This window comes from Quercus lobata, chromosome 4 (assembly GCF_001633185.2).
Source record: "Quercus lobata isolate SW786 chromosome 4, ValleyOak3.0 Primary Assembly, whole genome shotgun sequence".
Lineage (NCBI taxonomy): Eukaryota > Viridiplantae > Streptophyta > Magnoliopsida > Fagales > Fagaceae > Quercus > Quercus lobata.
In genome coordinates, this window is record NC_044907.1 from 3,688,545 (window position 1) to 3,708,147 (window position 19,603).

At 31.8% G+C, this 19,603-nt stretch overlaps 2 protein-coding genes across 2 annotated transcripts; both read right to left on the reverse strand.

The window, feature by feature from the left end:
• Window positions 1–2,591: 2,591 nt before the first annotated feature.
• Window positions 2,592–3,628, reverse strand: LOC115984115 (receptor-like protein 56). Its single transcript, XM_031107025.1, has one exon. The coding sequence runs from the start codon at window positions 3,230–3,232 to the stop codon at window positions 2,627–2,629; it is 606 nt and encodes a 201-aa protein (XP_030962885.1). The 5' UTR covers window positions 3,233–3,628; the 3' UTR covers window positions 2,592–2,626.
• Window positions 3,628–11,792, reverse strand: LOC115984114 (receptor-like protein 8). Its single transcript, XM_031107023.1, has 4 exons — window positions 11,165–11,792; window positions 10,812–10,970; window positions 4,864–4,929; window positions 3,628–4,784 (listed from the first exon to the last, which is right to left on the reverse strand). Exons 1-4 carry the CDS (start codon window positions 11,547–11,549, stop codon window positions 4,141–4,143), a joined length of 1,254 nt encoding a protein of 417 aa, XP_030962883.1. The 5' UTR covers window positions 11,550–11,792; the 3' UTR covers window positions 3,628–4,140.
• Window positions 11,793–19,603: the final 7,811 nt, after the last annotated feature.

Here is a 19,603-nt window from a genome sequence, read left to right on the forward strand (position 1 = left end):
AGCCTTACAGTGACGTTTTAAAGCCTTATAGTGGCGTTTTCCTGCAAAATTTTTTTATAAGTGATCACCCCATACCAGGTTTAGGGAGCTCTATAATGGCGTTTTTAAGCCCTATAGTGACATTTTAAAGGCCTATAGCGGCATTTTTTTGCAATTTATGGAACTCGAGTCTTTAAAACTCGATTTCCACGTGGATTTTTTCCCACATCAGACCATCCTCTTACAAATTGAGACTTAAAAACTCGAGTTTTATCTTGGAACTCGAGTTTTAGACACTCGAGATGCTAGTTTTCAGTATTGTTTTGAAACGTGACAACTAACTAAATTTTTTGATATTTATTGTTATTTGGAAAGGGTGTTCGAGATGTAGTCCTCATGGTTTGTTTATTGTTTCTATTTGATTAGTACTTGTGCAATGGTAAAATTTCATTTATGACTGTTTTCTTTGTTAAAATTTTGTCAGTTCATTTGGAATTTATTCATGCAACTCATGCGACTTGATTATTGGACTTGACCCCCACATGGGATGGTAACCGGATCAATTAATAATGAGATCTGGTTTGTTTGTTAAGGTTCTTTCATTTGTCCCTTTGTTGGTACAGGAAAAAACCAAAGCCAAATAGCATCTCTCTATCCCTCCATGTCATTCCTATGGGGTTGGCTTTTAGCATAAGATTACTGGCTTCTTGTAGAAGTTCTTTCTTGTTCTAGTTCTCTATAGTATCATGATCTAACTAATTTATGATATTTAGGTTCACTCTAGCACCCAGCCCGGTCAGAAGGTAGTTTTGAAGAAGAAAGGTTGGTGAGCTAGACTTGCCAAATTTCATTAAGTTCACTTATAAAAATTTGTGTGTGATAAATGATTCTATTTTGGCTTGCCACTTGCATCCTGCTCTCTATCGAGAATAGTGTGTGACATAATTGGTCCTTTTACATTTTAGCCACTTTGTTTGTTGTATCAATAAACCCCCAGAATTTTAATTGAAGCAACTTCCACAGCTTGTGTCCATGTGGTTTTTTCTTATTGCCATGATTCATTCTTTTTTTTCTTTTAGTGTAAGGAATCAATATGAAAATTTGACAGAAGAGTATCCTCTATGACTAACGTTAAGAGTCCACATGAGTCGCATAAAATATGCAATTTGTTGCTGATCATTTCAATGTAGGATTCGATGATTTTACCCTAGTTAAGCAACTTATTAAATGTAATATCATTAATTTTATTTGTCTGTTAAGATTCTAAATATCTTGAGCGTAAAAACCTTTTTTTTTTAATTTATTTTTTATATCGAAATTGCGTGTGTTTTCCCTCTGAATTTGTTGTTTTTAGGCAGCGATCAAGACAAAGGAACTCTTACTCATTTGGTGATCAATATGTGCACTTCAATGTCAGCATTCCATCGTAGGTTTCCTTGTTCTTAACCATTGTTGTTGCAGGATTTTTCACCCTAAAGAATGTATTGTTATGGTTCAGTTCAATCCAGTGTGTGGACTATATATGGGAAAAAAAGTGTCATATTACTGTAATCTATAGCATCATATGGGAATGTGTTTGCAGCCTCTCATTTTTTTAGTAGATTAAAATGCTTGATTTGTGCAGAAATTTGACCCCAAGGCAACATGAATTGATTGAAGAGTTTGCCAAAGAAGAGCAAGGGGAATATGATAAGCGTGCTACTACTGGAGAATCAGGGTAAAATGTAGACCCATTGGTGTCATTTGTTTGCTAATTCTTAGCAAAAAAGGCTAAAGGCAACTGAAGAAAAAGCATCAATTGTTGAAAGACCCACCCACTCTATAAGTTTTGTAGGAGTGACTGGGTCGTTTTTGTCCTTTTTTTTGGGGGGGGGGGGGGGGGGGTTGTAATTTTTTTCTTACAAATCACAATGGTAGGTTTATATGAGGCAACATCATTTGATCACTTGCATCTTGAGTATTTAAGTTGTTGTTGTACATATTATTTATTGTTCTTTAATATTTTTCACTATCGAGAACGGCAAGTCAATTTATTTATCATTTTTGTATTCTGTTATGAATAATGTCACATACATGGATATTTTGATGTCACTTAGAATAAATCTTTTGAATATATAGATGGTTCAATATTTACTGAAGCATTTAGAAAGTTAAACATTATTCAATTGGTTTTCTTTGGAGCTGTCAGATCATACAAGTACTTGTGCATAGGATTGGATGTCCCCATATTTTGGTTTTGAACATTGTGAATTCATGAGCATGTTTTATGTGATTTGGCAGAGTTCATGGTGAGTAGAAAAAGAGTTAGGCAATATTTCGAAATAATTTGCAAGATTTAATATTTTCTTGCCATTGCATGGCACTTCATGGCTAGACTCCTAGCCCCTTGGGGGTAGCTGTATTTCTCTGTCTTTGCATAACTCACATATTCAATTAAAGCAACAATGCAAAAATACAATCTTAGTCCTTTAAAATTACACAACAAATACAGATTTTGCACAACGTAGTATTAAAGTTCAATCTTTAGATTCAAAATCCAGCAAGAAGAGACAAACATCATGTAATCATTAAAATGCAAGGCTATGCAAGTCTGAAATTAAACACAACTTATGGTAATAAACCACAACAAAATAGTAGCAATACAAGGCTATGCAAGGCTGAAATCGAACAACTTATGGTAATGAACCACAAAAAAGCAGTAGCAAGTGTCAATGCACACTTCAATGAGGTTAAACCACGCCCTACGCCAATATGGATTTATGTAGAGAACTACAACAATTCCGAGCAGGACAGTCATGTAAGCCACCACAAAGCTTATGTAGAAGACACTCATGTCCATGAAACTACCACCTTCCCCCTTAATATCCACTGATATTGTAGATGGTGGTCTCATTTTGGTGCAACTATTATGTAATGGAGGCCCACATAGGAGAGGGTTTCCCTCATAACTGCTTTCATCAAAAGTAATGAATTGATTTTTTCTGTCAGGTGTTGCTCCTGATAAGTTGTTGTGTGCCACAATGAAGACCGCTAGAGAGGTCATTTTAGTCAACTGAGGTGGAATTTTGCCATTCAAATTATTGTAGGAAAGATCCAAACTTTCTATTTGCATTAGATTTGAGAATGTTACTGGGATTGGTCCGGATAGATTGTTGTGTGACAAGTTCAATGCACGAATGTTGCTGCTCATCCTACCGAGTTCCAGTGGGATTTCACCTGCTAGGTTGTTGCACGAGAGGTCAATTCCAAACATGTACTCGAGGATGTCACCCTTGTAGGAGTAATTTCTAGTTTTTGTTGTGAACTCTACTTCTTCCTCAACATTCACAAATTCGTTAAACACAGATATATCATCAGGGAGAAATTCGATAAAATTTGACTTTGTGTTCAAATATAATGACAAAATACTGTATTGACCTGCCCCCGATTGTATACCACTTAAAGAAGGGTCATGGGCAGATGCATTAAAAGTAATGTTACTCAAGCAATGAGGAATTAAACCTGAAAATTTATTGTAGGAAAGATCCAAAATGCTTAAATTCTGCAAAAGGCATACTTGAATTGGAATTTGACCTCCTAAATGATTCGCTTTCAAGAGCAGAATTCTCAAGATGAGAGGCTGCCAATCCAATTGGGAACGTTTCCAGTTAGATGGTTATCTCGAAGATTCAGTACACGTAAATAGGAGTTGTTTTGGAAAGAACTTGGAATTGGACCACTCAAGCAATTTTTATTTAATTGAAAAAAAAGGATACTTGAGAAATTGAAGCAAGATGGAATAGAGCCAAAAAGATTGTTGTCGGAAATGTCAAGAATTGTAAGGTCAACGAGTTTGCATAACTCAATTGGAATAGGACCTTCAAAATGATTTTTGGCCATAACAATATTTACTAAAGATGTCACGTTCCCTATCCATGTTGGAAGCGTGCCTGAGAAGTGATTGTTGTCCAAAAGTAAAGTTTCTAGCTTAGTCCAACTAGAATTGGTAGGAAATATTTGGCCACTGAAGCTATTGTTTGATAATATGAGATATTCTAAATTGTAGCAACCCATTATGAAATGCATTGGCATGGTTCCTGAGAAATGATTCTCAGACAAGTCTAGACTCCGTAAGAAAACCAAATTCCCAAAAGAAGAAGGAATATTGCCTTGAAATTCATTTCATGACATTCTTAAAGATTCTAAATTTGGAAAAATTAAACCGAGGTTTGTGGGAATTGGACCATGTAAGTAATTATCAGAAATATCTATGTTCAACATGTTGGGACGAATATCATATGGCACCATAAAAGGCCCCATGAAAGAGTTATTATTTACAATAAAAATCTCCAATCTTGTATTGTTCTCTATCAACCAATAAGGGAATTGCCCAACCAACTTGTTGTGAGAGAGATTAATTACTCGCAAATCATATTGATAATGAAGAAATCTGGGAGGTGTCCTATTGTGAATGTTGATTGAGCAATTTGACAAACTGAGAACCTTTAATTGGAAGGTTGGAATCAAAGTAAGAGAGTCAGGTTCCAAAGCTAATATATTGTTATCACTTAATAGGATCTTAAGATTGGAGAGGTTGAAAAGGAAGGAGAATGTGGATGGGATGAAGAAGCTGTTATTTGAGAAAGATAGGTACTCAAGTGATGACAAACTTGATAGTGGAGACTGGACAATGTTCCCATTGAAGTGATTATAAGAGAGATCCAATATGTTGAGTGATGTGAAGTTCACCATACACGAAGGCAGTATCCCTTCCAATTTATTTTCACTAAGGTCTATCTCTTGGAGATTCTTAAGGTCACACCAGTCTGTAAAATGAGATAATTAGTTATTAGGTTCTACTATTGTAATTATTCTTAGCAGTAAAAAAAAAAAAAAAAAACCTACCCTGGGTAGGTAAGGTTCCCTTCAATTCACAGCTGCGCATTCCCAATTTATTAAGAGAAGTCATAACTGCAATTTTATGAAGAAAGCTTTTATCAATCGATGAACCTTTCAAATACAGCTGCTCAAGCTTGTTTAGTTTACCCAACTCTAAAATAAAAGTAAAATTTTTAGAGGTATGTAAATTAATTAAAAGTGATCGATATGATAGAACATGAAGAAGTAATTGCAAAACATATATACCACACAGAAATATTGAAGTAAGTGAATAAGGGTAAAATGGAAATTTTCGTCATTTTTAAGTGAGTGTAAAATGGGAATTTTTAATAAAAAGTGTAAGTAAAAAGCTTAAATATATCCATTTCCGTTAGTGCATTTAATGGTGCATGTTACAGTGTAGGGAAGGCGAGTGCAATTTATTTTGAAAGTAAAAAAGGTTAATGTACAATCTAAAATTAGGAGGGAGATCGATGCAATTTTTCCGGTTTAAATTATTTAGAATTCCTCATTTTTCTTAATAAAAAAGCAACTCAATACTAATTAATTAAACATATATCATATATAAATTTTTTTGCTAGACTTCCAGGTGCATCACACAAGTCAGCAACTAATATATTATATAATAAAAGATGTCTATATATATATATATATATATATGTATATATATATTAAAGATGGTTAATAAAAGTTGTGGTTACACCAAGGGACTATCCTCTCTCTCTACTACATGACTACATTTTATCATATACTTAAGTAAATTACACAGTTTCTCTATACTTTGGTGATTTCAAATTAACAACTAATTTGTTCTAAAAAATTAACAACTAATTTTAACCAAAAAAAGAAATTACTATAATAAATGCTAGTCCTACAAGCAGTGGTTGCATCAAATGTCTATCTTCTCTACGCACCAAGTGGCTACCCTTTAGTTGAGTCTCTCAGTAATATTAGACTTAGATATGACCGTTAAAATTTAGAATTTAACCAGGATCTACTTTTTATTTTTTTTTTTAAGTCTTTACTTTAATATATTATAAGATTTGGCAAGTCTAAAATTTCAAGAAATATTTAGAAAATATCCGCCTTTACTCTTTATATTTGGATCTATATGTAATGTTAACAGAAAAATCACACATATATAGATATATTGAGTGATCTTTCTTGTAGCTCAGTGCTAGGAATCAAAAGGGCAATTACAAAATTTTCAAGTGGCCATAAAGTGTCAAAGAAAGGTTGGACTTTTGGTTGGCGGCTCAACTTGGAACCGGAAGCTAGTAATTAAGAAAAAAGGATTAGTGCAATCAATTACTAGTAGTAATAAGTAACTAAGTTTACCTTTACTATCTACCCTTGCTTAGACTTTATTCCTAACTAAGTTTACCTACACTTTCATGCCAATAAAAGTATCTAGATTTAAACCCCAAAGTAATTAAGTAATATATTAGTTGATCAAGTCACTTGTTATTCCAACTACAAAGCTCAAATGGTTATCTTAATCACAATTATAATAACACACCAAGTCTAAAAGCAATAAAAATAAAAATAAAAATAAAGAAACTTATATTTGGTAAGGAGGTGGAAATTATGAAGAATAATTTTAAAGAAAAAACCACTTTAGGGGATCCAATATCTTAAAAAATCCACTAAACACAAAACATTGACAATACTTTTACTTACAAAACTTTTGTCGACTAGACTCTAAGGCCAAAATGGCCAAATACCATCTTTGGCGGAAATATTTGTCAATCTACCATTATTTACGAAATAATTAGGGATCTACCACTTTTTTGAAACTTGAGTTTGTGAAACTCGAGTTTGCTATGTAACTCAAGTTCCATGAAAAATAGTCACCAATTTTTTATGTAACTCGAGTTCTATAAAAAATAGTACGACAAACTTGAAGACTATTTTTCCAAAGAACTCGAGTTTCACAAACTCTAGTTCCAAAAGAGTGGTATATCCATATATATTTTCAAAACAGTAGTAGGCCACCAAATATTTCAACAAACATCGGTAGTTGGCCACTTTGGCCTAGACTCTATAGACTCTCAATGTAACCTCCGCAAGCGGCCCACTTGCCTTCTACTATGGAGTTCTTTTACACAAACTTTCTCCTCAAAGATACCTTGTACTCAATGAACCCGAACCAAAGAACTCTCCACAGGTTTTCACTAATAAACTCAGTAACAGAGGTTTAACTTTTCTATGATTTTGTTGAACAACACTCACTAACAGTTAAAAGTCAATGCGAGAAACTCCCAAATAAAAACTCTAAAAAAATATCTCACAAGAGAAACACTCAAGAAGTGGAGTTTAGAACTCTATGGCTCAAGGAATTCTCACTCGTAGATTTTTTTTTCTCATACGGCAGCCTCTCGTTTAAATAGACGGCCCAAAAAATTACTCTTCACATGATTTTGGTCAAATGAGTTTCAAACAAATGGCTCGCGAACATCAGGTTTGAATTTGGTCAAATAGAAATTTAGGCAAAAAGGGGCAAATCCCTATTAATCTGATGGGTCGAGGCTCGAGATACCTCATCATCATCATTTTACACAACAATTGTTTCTAACATTGAAAAAAAAAAAAAAAAAAAAAAAACTTTTTGTTTATCTGGGATTTTATATCAAGAATGTCCACAAATTTAATGGAAAATGTCTCACTACAATCTTTCCTTATTGTCTTTTTTCTAAACATTTTTACGAGTTGGATGTCAAAAGTCTGAAACTTCTTCACTCCTTTTGTTATTTTCTTAAAAAAGGGGTTTAACAAACATGACATTCATTTTTTTGAATTTATTATGTCCTAAAACTTGATTGAGTTAGAAAAGATTTCAATGTTCTTACTTTGAATACGGCATTTTAAAAAGACTACAAGTTTTGATTCATTGAATTTCAAGAAATTTGATTATCAAATATTTAGAACATGTTTGTTATAGCTTATGCTTTTCTATGATTATGCCGATGACAAAAAGAAAAACGTAAAATACCACCACCTTGATGTTAATGGTATAACTTACGTACCTTTAGTAGTAAACAATCCTTTCAAATTGTTATATGAAAGATTGTTGTAACTCAAATCTAGGGCTTGCAACTTAAGAGTCTGTGGATTCGGAGTTGCATGTGGTCATGTGAGTATGTACTACTAGAGGTAGCTTTAGATTTAGGGAATTTGTTGCCTTGAGGATAGTTAGGGTTAAATCCTCCATTGGTTTTACCTTGAAATAGTTGGTTTCATTGGTTTTCCTGAGTTATTTTATTGCTTGTCTTCTCTACCTTTTTGCACTTAGTAATATGATTGCATGTGTTTAACTTAAATCTGAATAATCTAATTTACAACTTGGTGAATTAATTAGGATAAACAATCTAAGTATACAAGGGTCTAAACATATCTTACATAACTAATAATTAAATATATAATATTTTTTGACATGTACCTTAGAACACTTGTTAATAAGAGGATATCCCATGAGAAGGTCTCATAAGACCACTTTCTCCTGATGGGAAAATCTCTCATGCACCTGGTGTATAAGATACCAGCTCTCTCCCAGTCTCCCAACATATGGGTCTCACGTGTTGGAAGAGAACGGTCTAATATGGAATGTCCTATTTAAATTTCTTTCTTCTAGTAAGTAATGATTCATCTGTCCTCTATGAATATTAATTTAGGTCAACTTTCTTTTACAATAGACTATAATATTTAATTGATCAAGTGTTCTTATAAAAGAATAATAAAGTGAAAGATATATTTTTTTCATTATAAAAAATAATAGGTATACTCGGAGTCCAATTGACAAGTTACTCTGCAGTCTGCATTATTAAAAGAAAGTCATTTAATACAACAATTAACATTTTTTTGAGCTTATCTCATATATTTGTAGAAATTTTATTTTTATTGGTATGAACTTACTATGAATTACCATGTCAGCCGCACTTCGAGGTTATTTACATCTCAAAAATAAGAAAATGCCACCCTAGAATTTCAACCAAATTTTGGACGTGTCCATCTTTGTTATAATCTCAAAAATAAACGTAAAATAGGTATAACCCTATTAATAGTATACCCAATGCAGCGTATAATTTTTCATTAAACGGGACTCTAAATATGTCTAATAAATGATTAGCAAAAAAATTTGTCAAATAAATACATATAGGGAAATGCTAATGAGTGCCCTTAGGGCACTGGTTAAGAATCCAATTAAAGAAAGTTTTGACATTACTTTTATGGAAAATGAAAAAAGCTATTAAAAGATTAATTGCTTTTTTTTTTCTTTTCTCATAGAAACTTTCTTTAACTGGATTCTTAACCATTACCCTAAAGGCACTCGTTAGCATAACTCATAAATATAATAGGCTACACAAAACTTTACAGTGAGATTTGAACATGGACTTTGGACTAGTGCCTAAAATCTGGCGCCTTAGAGCATTCACAGCAGTGGTGTTATATAAGTATAATTGTATTTTTTAGCTCTCAATCACAAAAAATCATGCTGTAGCAATGGAGCTAAATCTATTTTTTTTAGCTCCACTGCTACAATGCACATCTATAAATAGATGTGCACTGTTCATGAGAGCTAAACAAAAAAAAAAAAAAAAATTATTTTAATCCCCTGGTGATTAAAATAATACATACCGTCACTCTCTCTCTCTCTCTCTCTCATTCACTCTCATCTCATCTCTCTCAAGCTCACTCTCTCAACTCCGGTCTCTCAAGCTCATTCACTCTCATTTCATCGTCAACGTCACCGCCGATCAGCACTTTTTGTGTGGGTAGATCGGCGTCGGTAGGTGGTTGGGTTCATGGCTTTGGTTGTGCGCGTCGCACTTTTTGTTTTTTTTTTTTCCTACTGTGGGCTGTGGTGTGGTGGTGGTTATGGTTGTGTGGTAGGTGGTTGGGTTCATCGATGGGTGGTTGGGCTGTGGGAGCCGATCAGCACTTTTTGTTGTTGTTTTTTTTTTTTTTTTTTTCCTATTGTGGTCTGGTGGTGGTTGTGGTGGGTGGGTTGGTTGATTTTTTTTTCTTTTGTTGTGGGCTGTGGTGGTGTGTGGTGGGTTGAGGTTGTGTTGTGTGTGTGGCTATGATGTGTGGACTTGATTGATTTTTTTTTCTTTTGTTGTGGGCCGTGGTGGTGGTGGTGGTGGTGGTGGTTGTGGTTGTGGTTGTGTGTGGCTGTTATGTATGTGTGTAGTGAATATATTATTTTATTGTAGTGAGATGGATTATTTTATTGTAGTAGATATATTATTTTATTATGATGTTTATATTATTTTATTGTGCTGAAAGCTAAAATAGATCCACTGTTACAGCATGTGTGTAGGTAAAATAGATAAAGTAACTTTTGGTGGAGCTAAAATGCTAAATTTTTAACTCCATTGATGTGAATGCTCTTAGACCTATCGGCCAAACTGTACGCATATAATGTCATACTATCTATATTAAATTTATTAATAATTAATTGTTATGGAGTCTTACGACGTCTAACAATATATATATATATATATATATATATATATATGTTTTTGCTTTTTTTTTTGAAGAGGTCTAACAATATAGGATAGTGTAATAAATAACTTTATGCCAAATCATTTTAATTTATGTCAGATTTTTAACTAAATTTATTAGATGTGAAGTCAATAAAGCTAATTTTTTTAGTTTCACTTATCACTTAAGTAATATTTTCAGTTATTTCATCAATTTATACCAATTTTTAATTAGGTAAAGGTGTCCGTTAACATTTCTCAATATATAAATGGCCAATAGTTTAGTTTTTCTTAAAGGAACTACAGTTTCATAAATAATTTCATTTAAAAGAGCTAATAAGAAAAAAGGTGAAATTTGATTGTATATATCTCAATGATTGATATAGGAGGTAAATAAAAAATATTATGTTCTCAATAAGCATGAAACACTCTTCCAATCTTCATTTGCAAATTAATTAATGATAATTTTACCTTGGATGTGGATTGATCCATTCCATTTGTTGAAACTCAGATCTAGTTCCTTGAGCGAAGCAATAGTACCACTAAAGGATTGCAGAATGCTGTTATTGAAATTATTATAATCCAAGTGAAGCACCTCCAGCTTGCTCAACGCAGAGAATCTTTCAAAACCTGTGATTTAGATTTACATGCCACAATTTGCATGTCTACAACTATATATTCCCACAAAACAGTATAAAATGATTCCTAACATACAACTAATCTTTTTCCCGGCTATTATTTTTATAAGAAAATGAGGTAATAGAAAAAATTAGCTAGGATATCGACAAATACTACCTACTTATCTTAGGATATAAAATTGGTACCTTCATTTGGGATCCATCCAGGAATGGAATTATAACTCAAATCGAGGTATTGGAGCTCTTCAAAGGGAAGAAACATAGAGGCATTAAAGTACCAATGTCCCCTAACGTCGCTACTCCAAGAGCCCAATGTCATATCAAGAGTAAGTTGGATTACACGCCTAGTAGTAATGTTGCACTTAACTCTTTCCCACTCACAGCAATCACTCACTTTATTGCCTGAGTCCCAAAGAGAAAATTCATAAAGTTCACTAGCGTGGTTGATGGAAGCTTTGAATTGCAAGAGAGCAATTCTCTCTTGCTCCCAGCAACCAAAGCACCCATTCATACCAAAATGAACCAAAACTAACACCACCGGCCACCGCCAATAACATCTTAGCAACTCCATGACTTTTTCTTTTTCTGATTTTCTATAACTATAAGACTGACAAAGTTTTTGCTCAACTCTAATTTATACTTTCAAGCAAAATAGGTTTTGAATTGAAATACCACTACCACCACCATCCTATATATACCCACTACACATACCACTTTCTTGGATCATATCTTGTGCTTTTTCCAAAAGCAAAATGTTAAATTCATTATTTGAGATGACTTGGACTAAGTCCTTGTAGTTCGCATCATGCTGTCTTTCCACCCAACTACGATGACGATCTTTTCTAAATAAAAAATGGTGCAAGAAGATAATTTATTTTCTTTTAATGAATAAATACTTTGATTGAGGGAAGTAAAAAGAAACAATGGCCTTACTGGTATAGTTTCACTCGAATGAAGTTTGACTTTTGGTCAATAATTTACAAATCCTAGATTTGTGAGACACAAAAGTAAAAGAAAATAGAAGAAAAATATATAACACATTTATTTGTTTATGTAAAAGCTAAAAACTAATGCTAAAAGCTGATTTCAAACATACTTTAAGACTCTGCATCGTGGTGTACTATCTTGGAAAATGTTTAGTTATGACTAGTCTATTGGTACCATTAATTGAGAAAACCTAACTTTTGGTACTACCAACTTTGCATTAATTGAGAAAACCTAACTTTTGGTACTACCAATTATGACTAGTCTATTGGTACTACCAGCATCCCTTAACTTTTCCCTAGAAGACTTGGACTCAACTAAATCAACTACCTTTTATAAATTTGTATCTAGTGCTTTTCTAGAAAGTGTTTCGTAGTAAATGCTATTCTATATCACTAGTATCATGAATTTTGCATTATTTGAGATAACCTAAACCACAAGAGTTGAAGACTCTAAAGTACATTTGTTTGGTAACGTTGTTCTAGTAATGTTGTTTATATTTTTTAGAAATATGTATAGGTGAAAAAATGTATGAAAATGCGTGTAATGTTGTTTAAAAACTGAAAACATGTGTTTAAACTCTTATACCAAACGACCCTATCTTTACACCCACCACCTTGAATTTGATTTTTGACTAAAACAGAAGGTGGAAAAAAATTATTCATTTTCATTGAGAGAAGGGAATATGTGCTTTCACCAAAGAGGTGAAAATGATATGAATATTATAAAAATATATAAGGATATACTTTCAACGTGAAAAAATAAAAAATATTGGCACAATGAGCTAGGCTGGCCCTTGGGCAAGGCCACTTAAGCCACTGCCTAGCCTTAGGGCCACAAAAAATTTAAATTAGTAATTTTTTTTTATAATTAAAAATAATGTGAGCTCACTCACTTCAAAAAGGTCTCTAAAATTGTGGGAATAATAAAAACTCAACTAATATGAAATCCTAAATTTTTAAACAAAAATAGAATTATATGAAACATCAAATTATCATTGAAGTTAATTTCTCGTAATGACTTGAGATTTCAATTTTTTATATGTCTCTCTCTCACACAATGGATTGTCAATTAATATTAGCCACGAAATCTTTCACATGACCACACACTAAATACTCTCTCTCTCTCTCTCTCTCAAAATACCAAAATCAAATTTGGAAATTAGATTTCAATTTTTTTTCACCATGTATCACTTTATTTAAGGTAGGAAATTGTGAATTGAAATGCAAAGAATTTTTGTGCGAGGGGGAAAAAGTCTTGAAACATTGAACCAAAAGAAAAAAAATTAAGAATATTTATTTTTTAATATGAAAGGTCTTGAAACATTGAACCAAATGAAACAAAAAGTCAAAATTTAATTTGTTATTTTCTCTGATGTGACACATAAGAATATTTCACTTCTCTTAACAAAGAATGCGCCACTTGGGAAAACATTTAACGGTTTGATTAGTATATCAAAGAGTAGAATTGCACCTTGAAAATGGAATTTTACTGAACAGTGAAATTTGAAGCTATACATACCTGTCATTCCCTCAGCATAATAACAAGTGCCAACTTAACATGAAGTTGCATTCAATCAAAACATTCCAGACCTAATGAAAATAGATGCTGTCTAAACAGCATGCATGGATTGATTATCCTTAAATATGAATGAAAAAAAAAAAAATATATATATATATATATATATATATCCTATCAAACTTAGAAAAACGAAACAACTAGCAAACAATAAAATTTTGAAGTATACCTGCTTCATTTGCAATGAGGGAAACTGTATTGAAGCACACATCATTTTAAAAGCAAACCCATAAAAGTCATATGCAAAAAGATAATACCACATTAAAAGCATGTTGTTTAACATAACAAAAGCAAATAAAAACACCTCATTTTAGAGGGAAATTAACACTTTTTTATATATCAAACATTGAAATGCTTTCACATGATACTCCAAGGTCGGCTCAAAATTTAAAAGTAGATGTTAGAAAATTTTAAATTTAGAAACATAGTTTTTTTTTTTTAGAGACAAAATTTAGAAACATAGTAATTTTGTATATAAAAAAGCAAGAAAAATGAAATTAAAAAATTAGAGTTACAATATAAAATTTAATAATGACATCTAAATGATATTTGAATAAAATAAAATTGAAAGCCTCAAATAAAATTTTTTTCCTTAGGCATAAAATTGTCACAGTCCGACCCTAGACTTTACTATATTGTCTTTACAACTGTGGTGCTGCAAATCACAAAAAAAAGAATATTCAAACACTCATTAATTAAAATTTTATAATCCCAATCGCACTTATTACCACATTAATGTATAAAAGTTTATGTAGTAAAATATTATATTTTTAATATTTTTCAAAGAAAAGAGAAATCCTAAAAACTCAAGAAAAAAAAATTCATAAATGTGGTACGGTGGATATTAGATAGAAGCATAAGAAATACACCATTTAGATCACACAATTTTTCCACCTATATTGTGATCAAGGATAATGATAGACTTACATTGTGTGGGTGTGTTGAAAGACTTTCCAAGAAAGCAATAAATACAAGTTCAGAAATGACAATTGTCACTTTCTTCTACTGTCATGACCTAAGTTACCTCAAATAATTCAAAATTCATAATACTAGTGATATAGACTAGTATTCACTATGAAAGAGTTTCCTAGAAGGCACTAGATATGGTTTATAAAATAATTGGCGCTTTGTTCAATTGTCATGGTGTAAGTTATCTCAAATAATGCAAAGTTCATAATACTAGTGATATAGACTAAATTTATTATGAAAATTTTTTCTAAGAAGGCAATAAGTACAAGTTAAGAGATGAAAATTGATGCTTTGGCCTTTTGTTGAGTCTAGATCTCCTCAAATAATGTCAATGGCATGGGCAACCCATCACAACGAAACATTTTCCAATAACATAATACTTATTAGGATATAATTTTCCTTATGACCAAGAGTTTACGTCGACAACTAATTTTATAAAAACAATTTACAATTATTTAGGTGGCAAGTTATTAATGGTAGTAAGAAAGTGGTGTCTATTAAATATTAATCAGTAAAAACCTGTCAATTCAATTCTTGTAAAAAAATTGTGAAAATTGTTGTGTTTGTATTTTGATGTATTGCTCATCATGAATTGTGTATTATTTGGGATCATTACATTGACCATAACAACTAAAGGCTTCACGTCCATCATATCTTCCACCCACCACCATGAGTGTTTTTTTTTTTTTTTTTTTTTTTTTCTCACTAAAAACAAGGTAGAAGAAATTTTTTTTTTTCATTTTCAATGAGGAAAGAAAAAAAAAATACTGGAACGGACTAGTTTATATGCTTTTTACAAATGAGTTTTTTTTTTTTTTGAGTAACAAAGGACAGGAGGTGATATTGGCCCAACAGTATAACAACTTAGCCGAATTTATATCTCTTTATAGAAAAGAGAGAGGGTAATGCTAAAGATACTATAAATTTTATTATATAATTTTTATAAAAAGATGTGTTATTAATCACCAAAAAAAAAATCAAATATTCATATATTTTATTTTCAATATCTATTAATCACGTTCGTTTATCATGTGTAGTAAAATGTGTAGTAGCTTTAACATTTTCCAAAAAGAAATCCCAAAAACTCAAGGGAAAAAAGTTGTGTTAGATATTAAATAGCATATATGAAATACACCACGCTGATTGCACAAGGCCATCCTTCATATATGGGAGAATTTATCATATTAGATCATCTCGTAGAGCATCCCCTCTCATATTTGGAGGCCTCTGCACATTTATGAGACCTACATTTTGTAAGAGAACACACCAAGAGACAATATTCTCATAAGGTTCTGCATTATGGCATAAAATTGTGCATCTCCCTCAAAAGTAACATGGCATAGCCCTTTATTTTCTTCTTTTGAAACCGCTAGCAATGTGAGTTCAGCTTCCACCCACAAGGCATCTCTTTTTGTTTTCTTTTTAAAAATAATACTTACCTCATCATTTTTGCCAAAAAGAGCTTATTCTTGAGTTCTTACCGTTGCTACGAATGTGACTTTTGCTTATGATATGAAGTAAATGCAAGTTACCTACCTATGACACCCTTCAAACCACTTGAGAGTAAGTCCAATGATGAATGATCACAAGATTATCAATTGTAGGTAACTTGCATTTTTATTTTAAACTAATTTGAAGTATCTTGTCAATTGTATTATGTGAATACCTAGTAATTTTCTATAGTAAAAATATTTTCTTGATCAGAAACATTATTCTTAAAACTATACAAAATAAAAAAGAGGAAGTCCTCAAAATTTTTTTTTTCTTAGTTTAGTTTGAAACTCTCATATTTTTTTCATTTGTATTGAAATAGTGAAATGTGATAATGCTCATAGCAAATTCCATTGCATGCATGCTTACCGATCTAGGTTTCCTTTTGTAAACTTCATGAAATAAAATATTCAAGTTACGATAGCAGGTAAAATGCAATCTTGAAGAAGCATTTTAAATTATTTAATGCCTAGTCAGCATAAATGCAATCTTGAAGAAGCATTTTAAATTATTTAATGCCTAGTCAGTACTAATGATGAGGGAAGTATGTTGTGAGAAATTCCACTTTCAAGATGCAACAAACTCCATTGTAGATCAATACTATATCATCTCTATTGGAGCTTTGTCATATACAATCTTAGCATGTAAGGAATTCATGCAGCCTAAGCCAAAAGCCAATGAATATATAAGTATTCTCTTGAATCTTGATGGAACAGAGAACATATTAAACTTTGGTAAAAATATTGAAGATTTGATAGTAATTCTAAAGGAAGAACGGTTTGATTAGTGTATCAAAGTGTAAAATTGCACCTTGAAAATGGGATTTCACTGAACAGTGAAATCTGAAGCTGTATACCTGAAAAAGAATTCTATCAAACTTAGAAAAAGGAAACAACTAGCAAACAATAAAATTTTGAAGCATTTTGCCCTGCTTCATTTGCAATGGGGGAAACTGTGTTGAAGCACCATCCAGCCATGGGCTATTCTGGCACACATCATTTTAAAAGAAGACCCTTAAAAGTAATATGCAAAAAGATAATACCACATTAAAGGGCATGTTGTTTTACATAAGAAAAGGAAATAAACTCACCTCATTTTAGAGGGAAATTAACACTGATTTATATATCAAACATTGAAATGCTTCCACATGATACTACAAAATTGGCTCAAATTTTAAAAGTAGATGTTAGAAAAACTTAAATTTAGAGACATAGTTAGTAATTTTGTATATAAAAAAGCAAGAAAAATGAAATTAAAAAATAAAGTTACAACATAAAATTTAAATATGATATTAAATGATATTTGATTTTTTTTTTAAACTCAACTCATTTTTGGTTGATCTCATAATATTTTTGCACTCTTTTATAGGAATTTACCTAATTCCTGAATTTGTGATAAACAAAAATAGAAGAAAAATAATACACTTATTTATTTATTTGTTTTTGTTTTTATCCAATTCATGAACATTTTGCTCTCTATCTTAGTTTTTGTCTAATCCATTCAACAAGCAGGAAAGCTACATTCACTACTAATGCAAAGGTGAGTAGTTCTAGGAACACAAATTATTCCACAACTTTTTTGTCACAACTCTAACGTGACAGATTGTGAGTGGTTAACTAACACTTACACATGAATTCACTATTTTTTTTTTTTACCAATCACACTCTGCCACATCACTGTTGTGGCAAGAAGTTGTGAAAAATTATATGGTCCTAGACTTTTCCATAAAAAGGTACGCAAGAGGTTTGAATTTTTATTGATTTCAATATCATTTCATAATGTTTTTGCTGGAGTCCCAAGATATAAAATTATATTCATTAGTAGTTGATCATGGAAGCTTTGAGTTGTAAGAGAGCTATTCTCTGTTTCTCCCAGCAACCAAAGCACCCATTAAAATCTAATTGAACAAAACTAACACCACCCACCACCTAAAAACAAAAACGCCCCAACTAATCTGATTTTTCTTTTCCTGAATTTCTCCATACATACGGTGATTTGTTTTCTTTCATCCTACTCAAGAAGACCAACACTCAAGAAGAGGCCAAAGTCTTTGGTTTGAATGTTGCTAATCCTAATTTCGTATCTAATACTATCTTGGAAAATATTTCGTTATGACTAGTCTATTGGTACTACTAGCTTTGCATTAATTGAGAATACCTAAACTCAAGAAAATTAAGGCCAAAGACTTTTGGGGAAATTGTTAGGCCATCCCTTAACTTTTCCCTCTTTTTGAAGACTTGTACTAAACTAAATGCCGAGCACTTAGGCCTCATCAGATCAACTTTGTTTATGAATTTGTATCCAGTGCTTTCTTGGAAAGTGTTCATAGTAAATGCTAGTCTATATAACTAGTATTATATATGAACTTTGCACCTAGACCATGAGGTTGAAGACTTTGACATACATTGTATCCTTACACCCACCACCAGGGAAATTGTTTTTCAACTAAAATAAAAGGTGGGAAAAAATTATTCATTTTCATTGAGAAAAGAGAAAAAAAGACAAAGGATATGTGCTTTCACCAAAGAGGTGAAAATGCTATGAATATTTTAAAAAGATATAGGGATGTAGCTCTAACGTGAAAAAATAAAAAATATTGGCACAATGAGCCGGGCTGGCCCTTGGGCAAGGCCACTTAAGCCATTGCCTAGGGCGGCAAAAAATTCAATTTAATAATTATTTTTTATAAAAAAAAAAAAAAAAAAAAAAATTGAACTCCCTCACTTCAAGAAGCCTCTAAAATGGTGGGAATAATAAAAACCCAACTCATTTAAAACCCTAAACTTTTTAACAAAAATAAAATCATATGAATGCATCAAATTATCATTAAAGTTGATTTCTCATAACGACTTTAGATTTTAATTTTTTATATGTCCCTCTCCCACACAATGGAATGTCAATATTAGCCCTCCAATATTAGCACAATAGGTTTTGAGTTGAAATAACACTACCACCATCCTATATATACCTACTACATATACAAATTTCTCAGATATCCTGTCCTTTTTCCGAAAGCAAAAAAGTTGCATCCATTATATGAATGACTTGGACTAAGACTTTGTAGTCCGCATCATGGTGTCTTTCCACCCAGCTACATACAATGACGATCTTTTCTAAATAAAAAAGGTTGAACAAGATAATTTATTTTCTTTTGATGATCAATAAATACTTTGATTGTGGGAAGTAAAAAGAACCAATGGACTTATCGATATAGTTTCACTGTATCAAGTTTGACTTTTGGTTGATCTCATAATGTTGTTGCACTCTTTTTTAGGAATTTCCAAATTCTTAGATCTAGACGAAAACAAAAGAAATTAGAAGAAAATTAACCCACTTATTTATTTATTTATTTTTGTTTTTATCTAATTCATTCATGTTTTCCTCTCTATCTTAGTCTTTTTGTCTAATTCATTCAAGAAGTTGGAAAGCTACATCCACTACTAATACAAAGGTAGTCAAGTATGGAACCTTAATTTCTAGTTAGGAAGGCAAAGTATAAGAAAAAAAATTATAAAATTCCAAATAAATATCCATTTAATTTTAACAAACTAATAACAAATACAAAGACACAAAAACATTTTTTTATATGTAATACATTGCAAG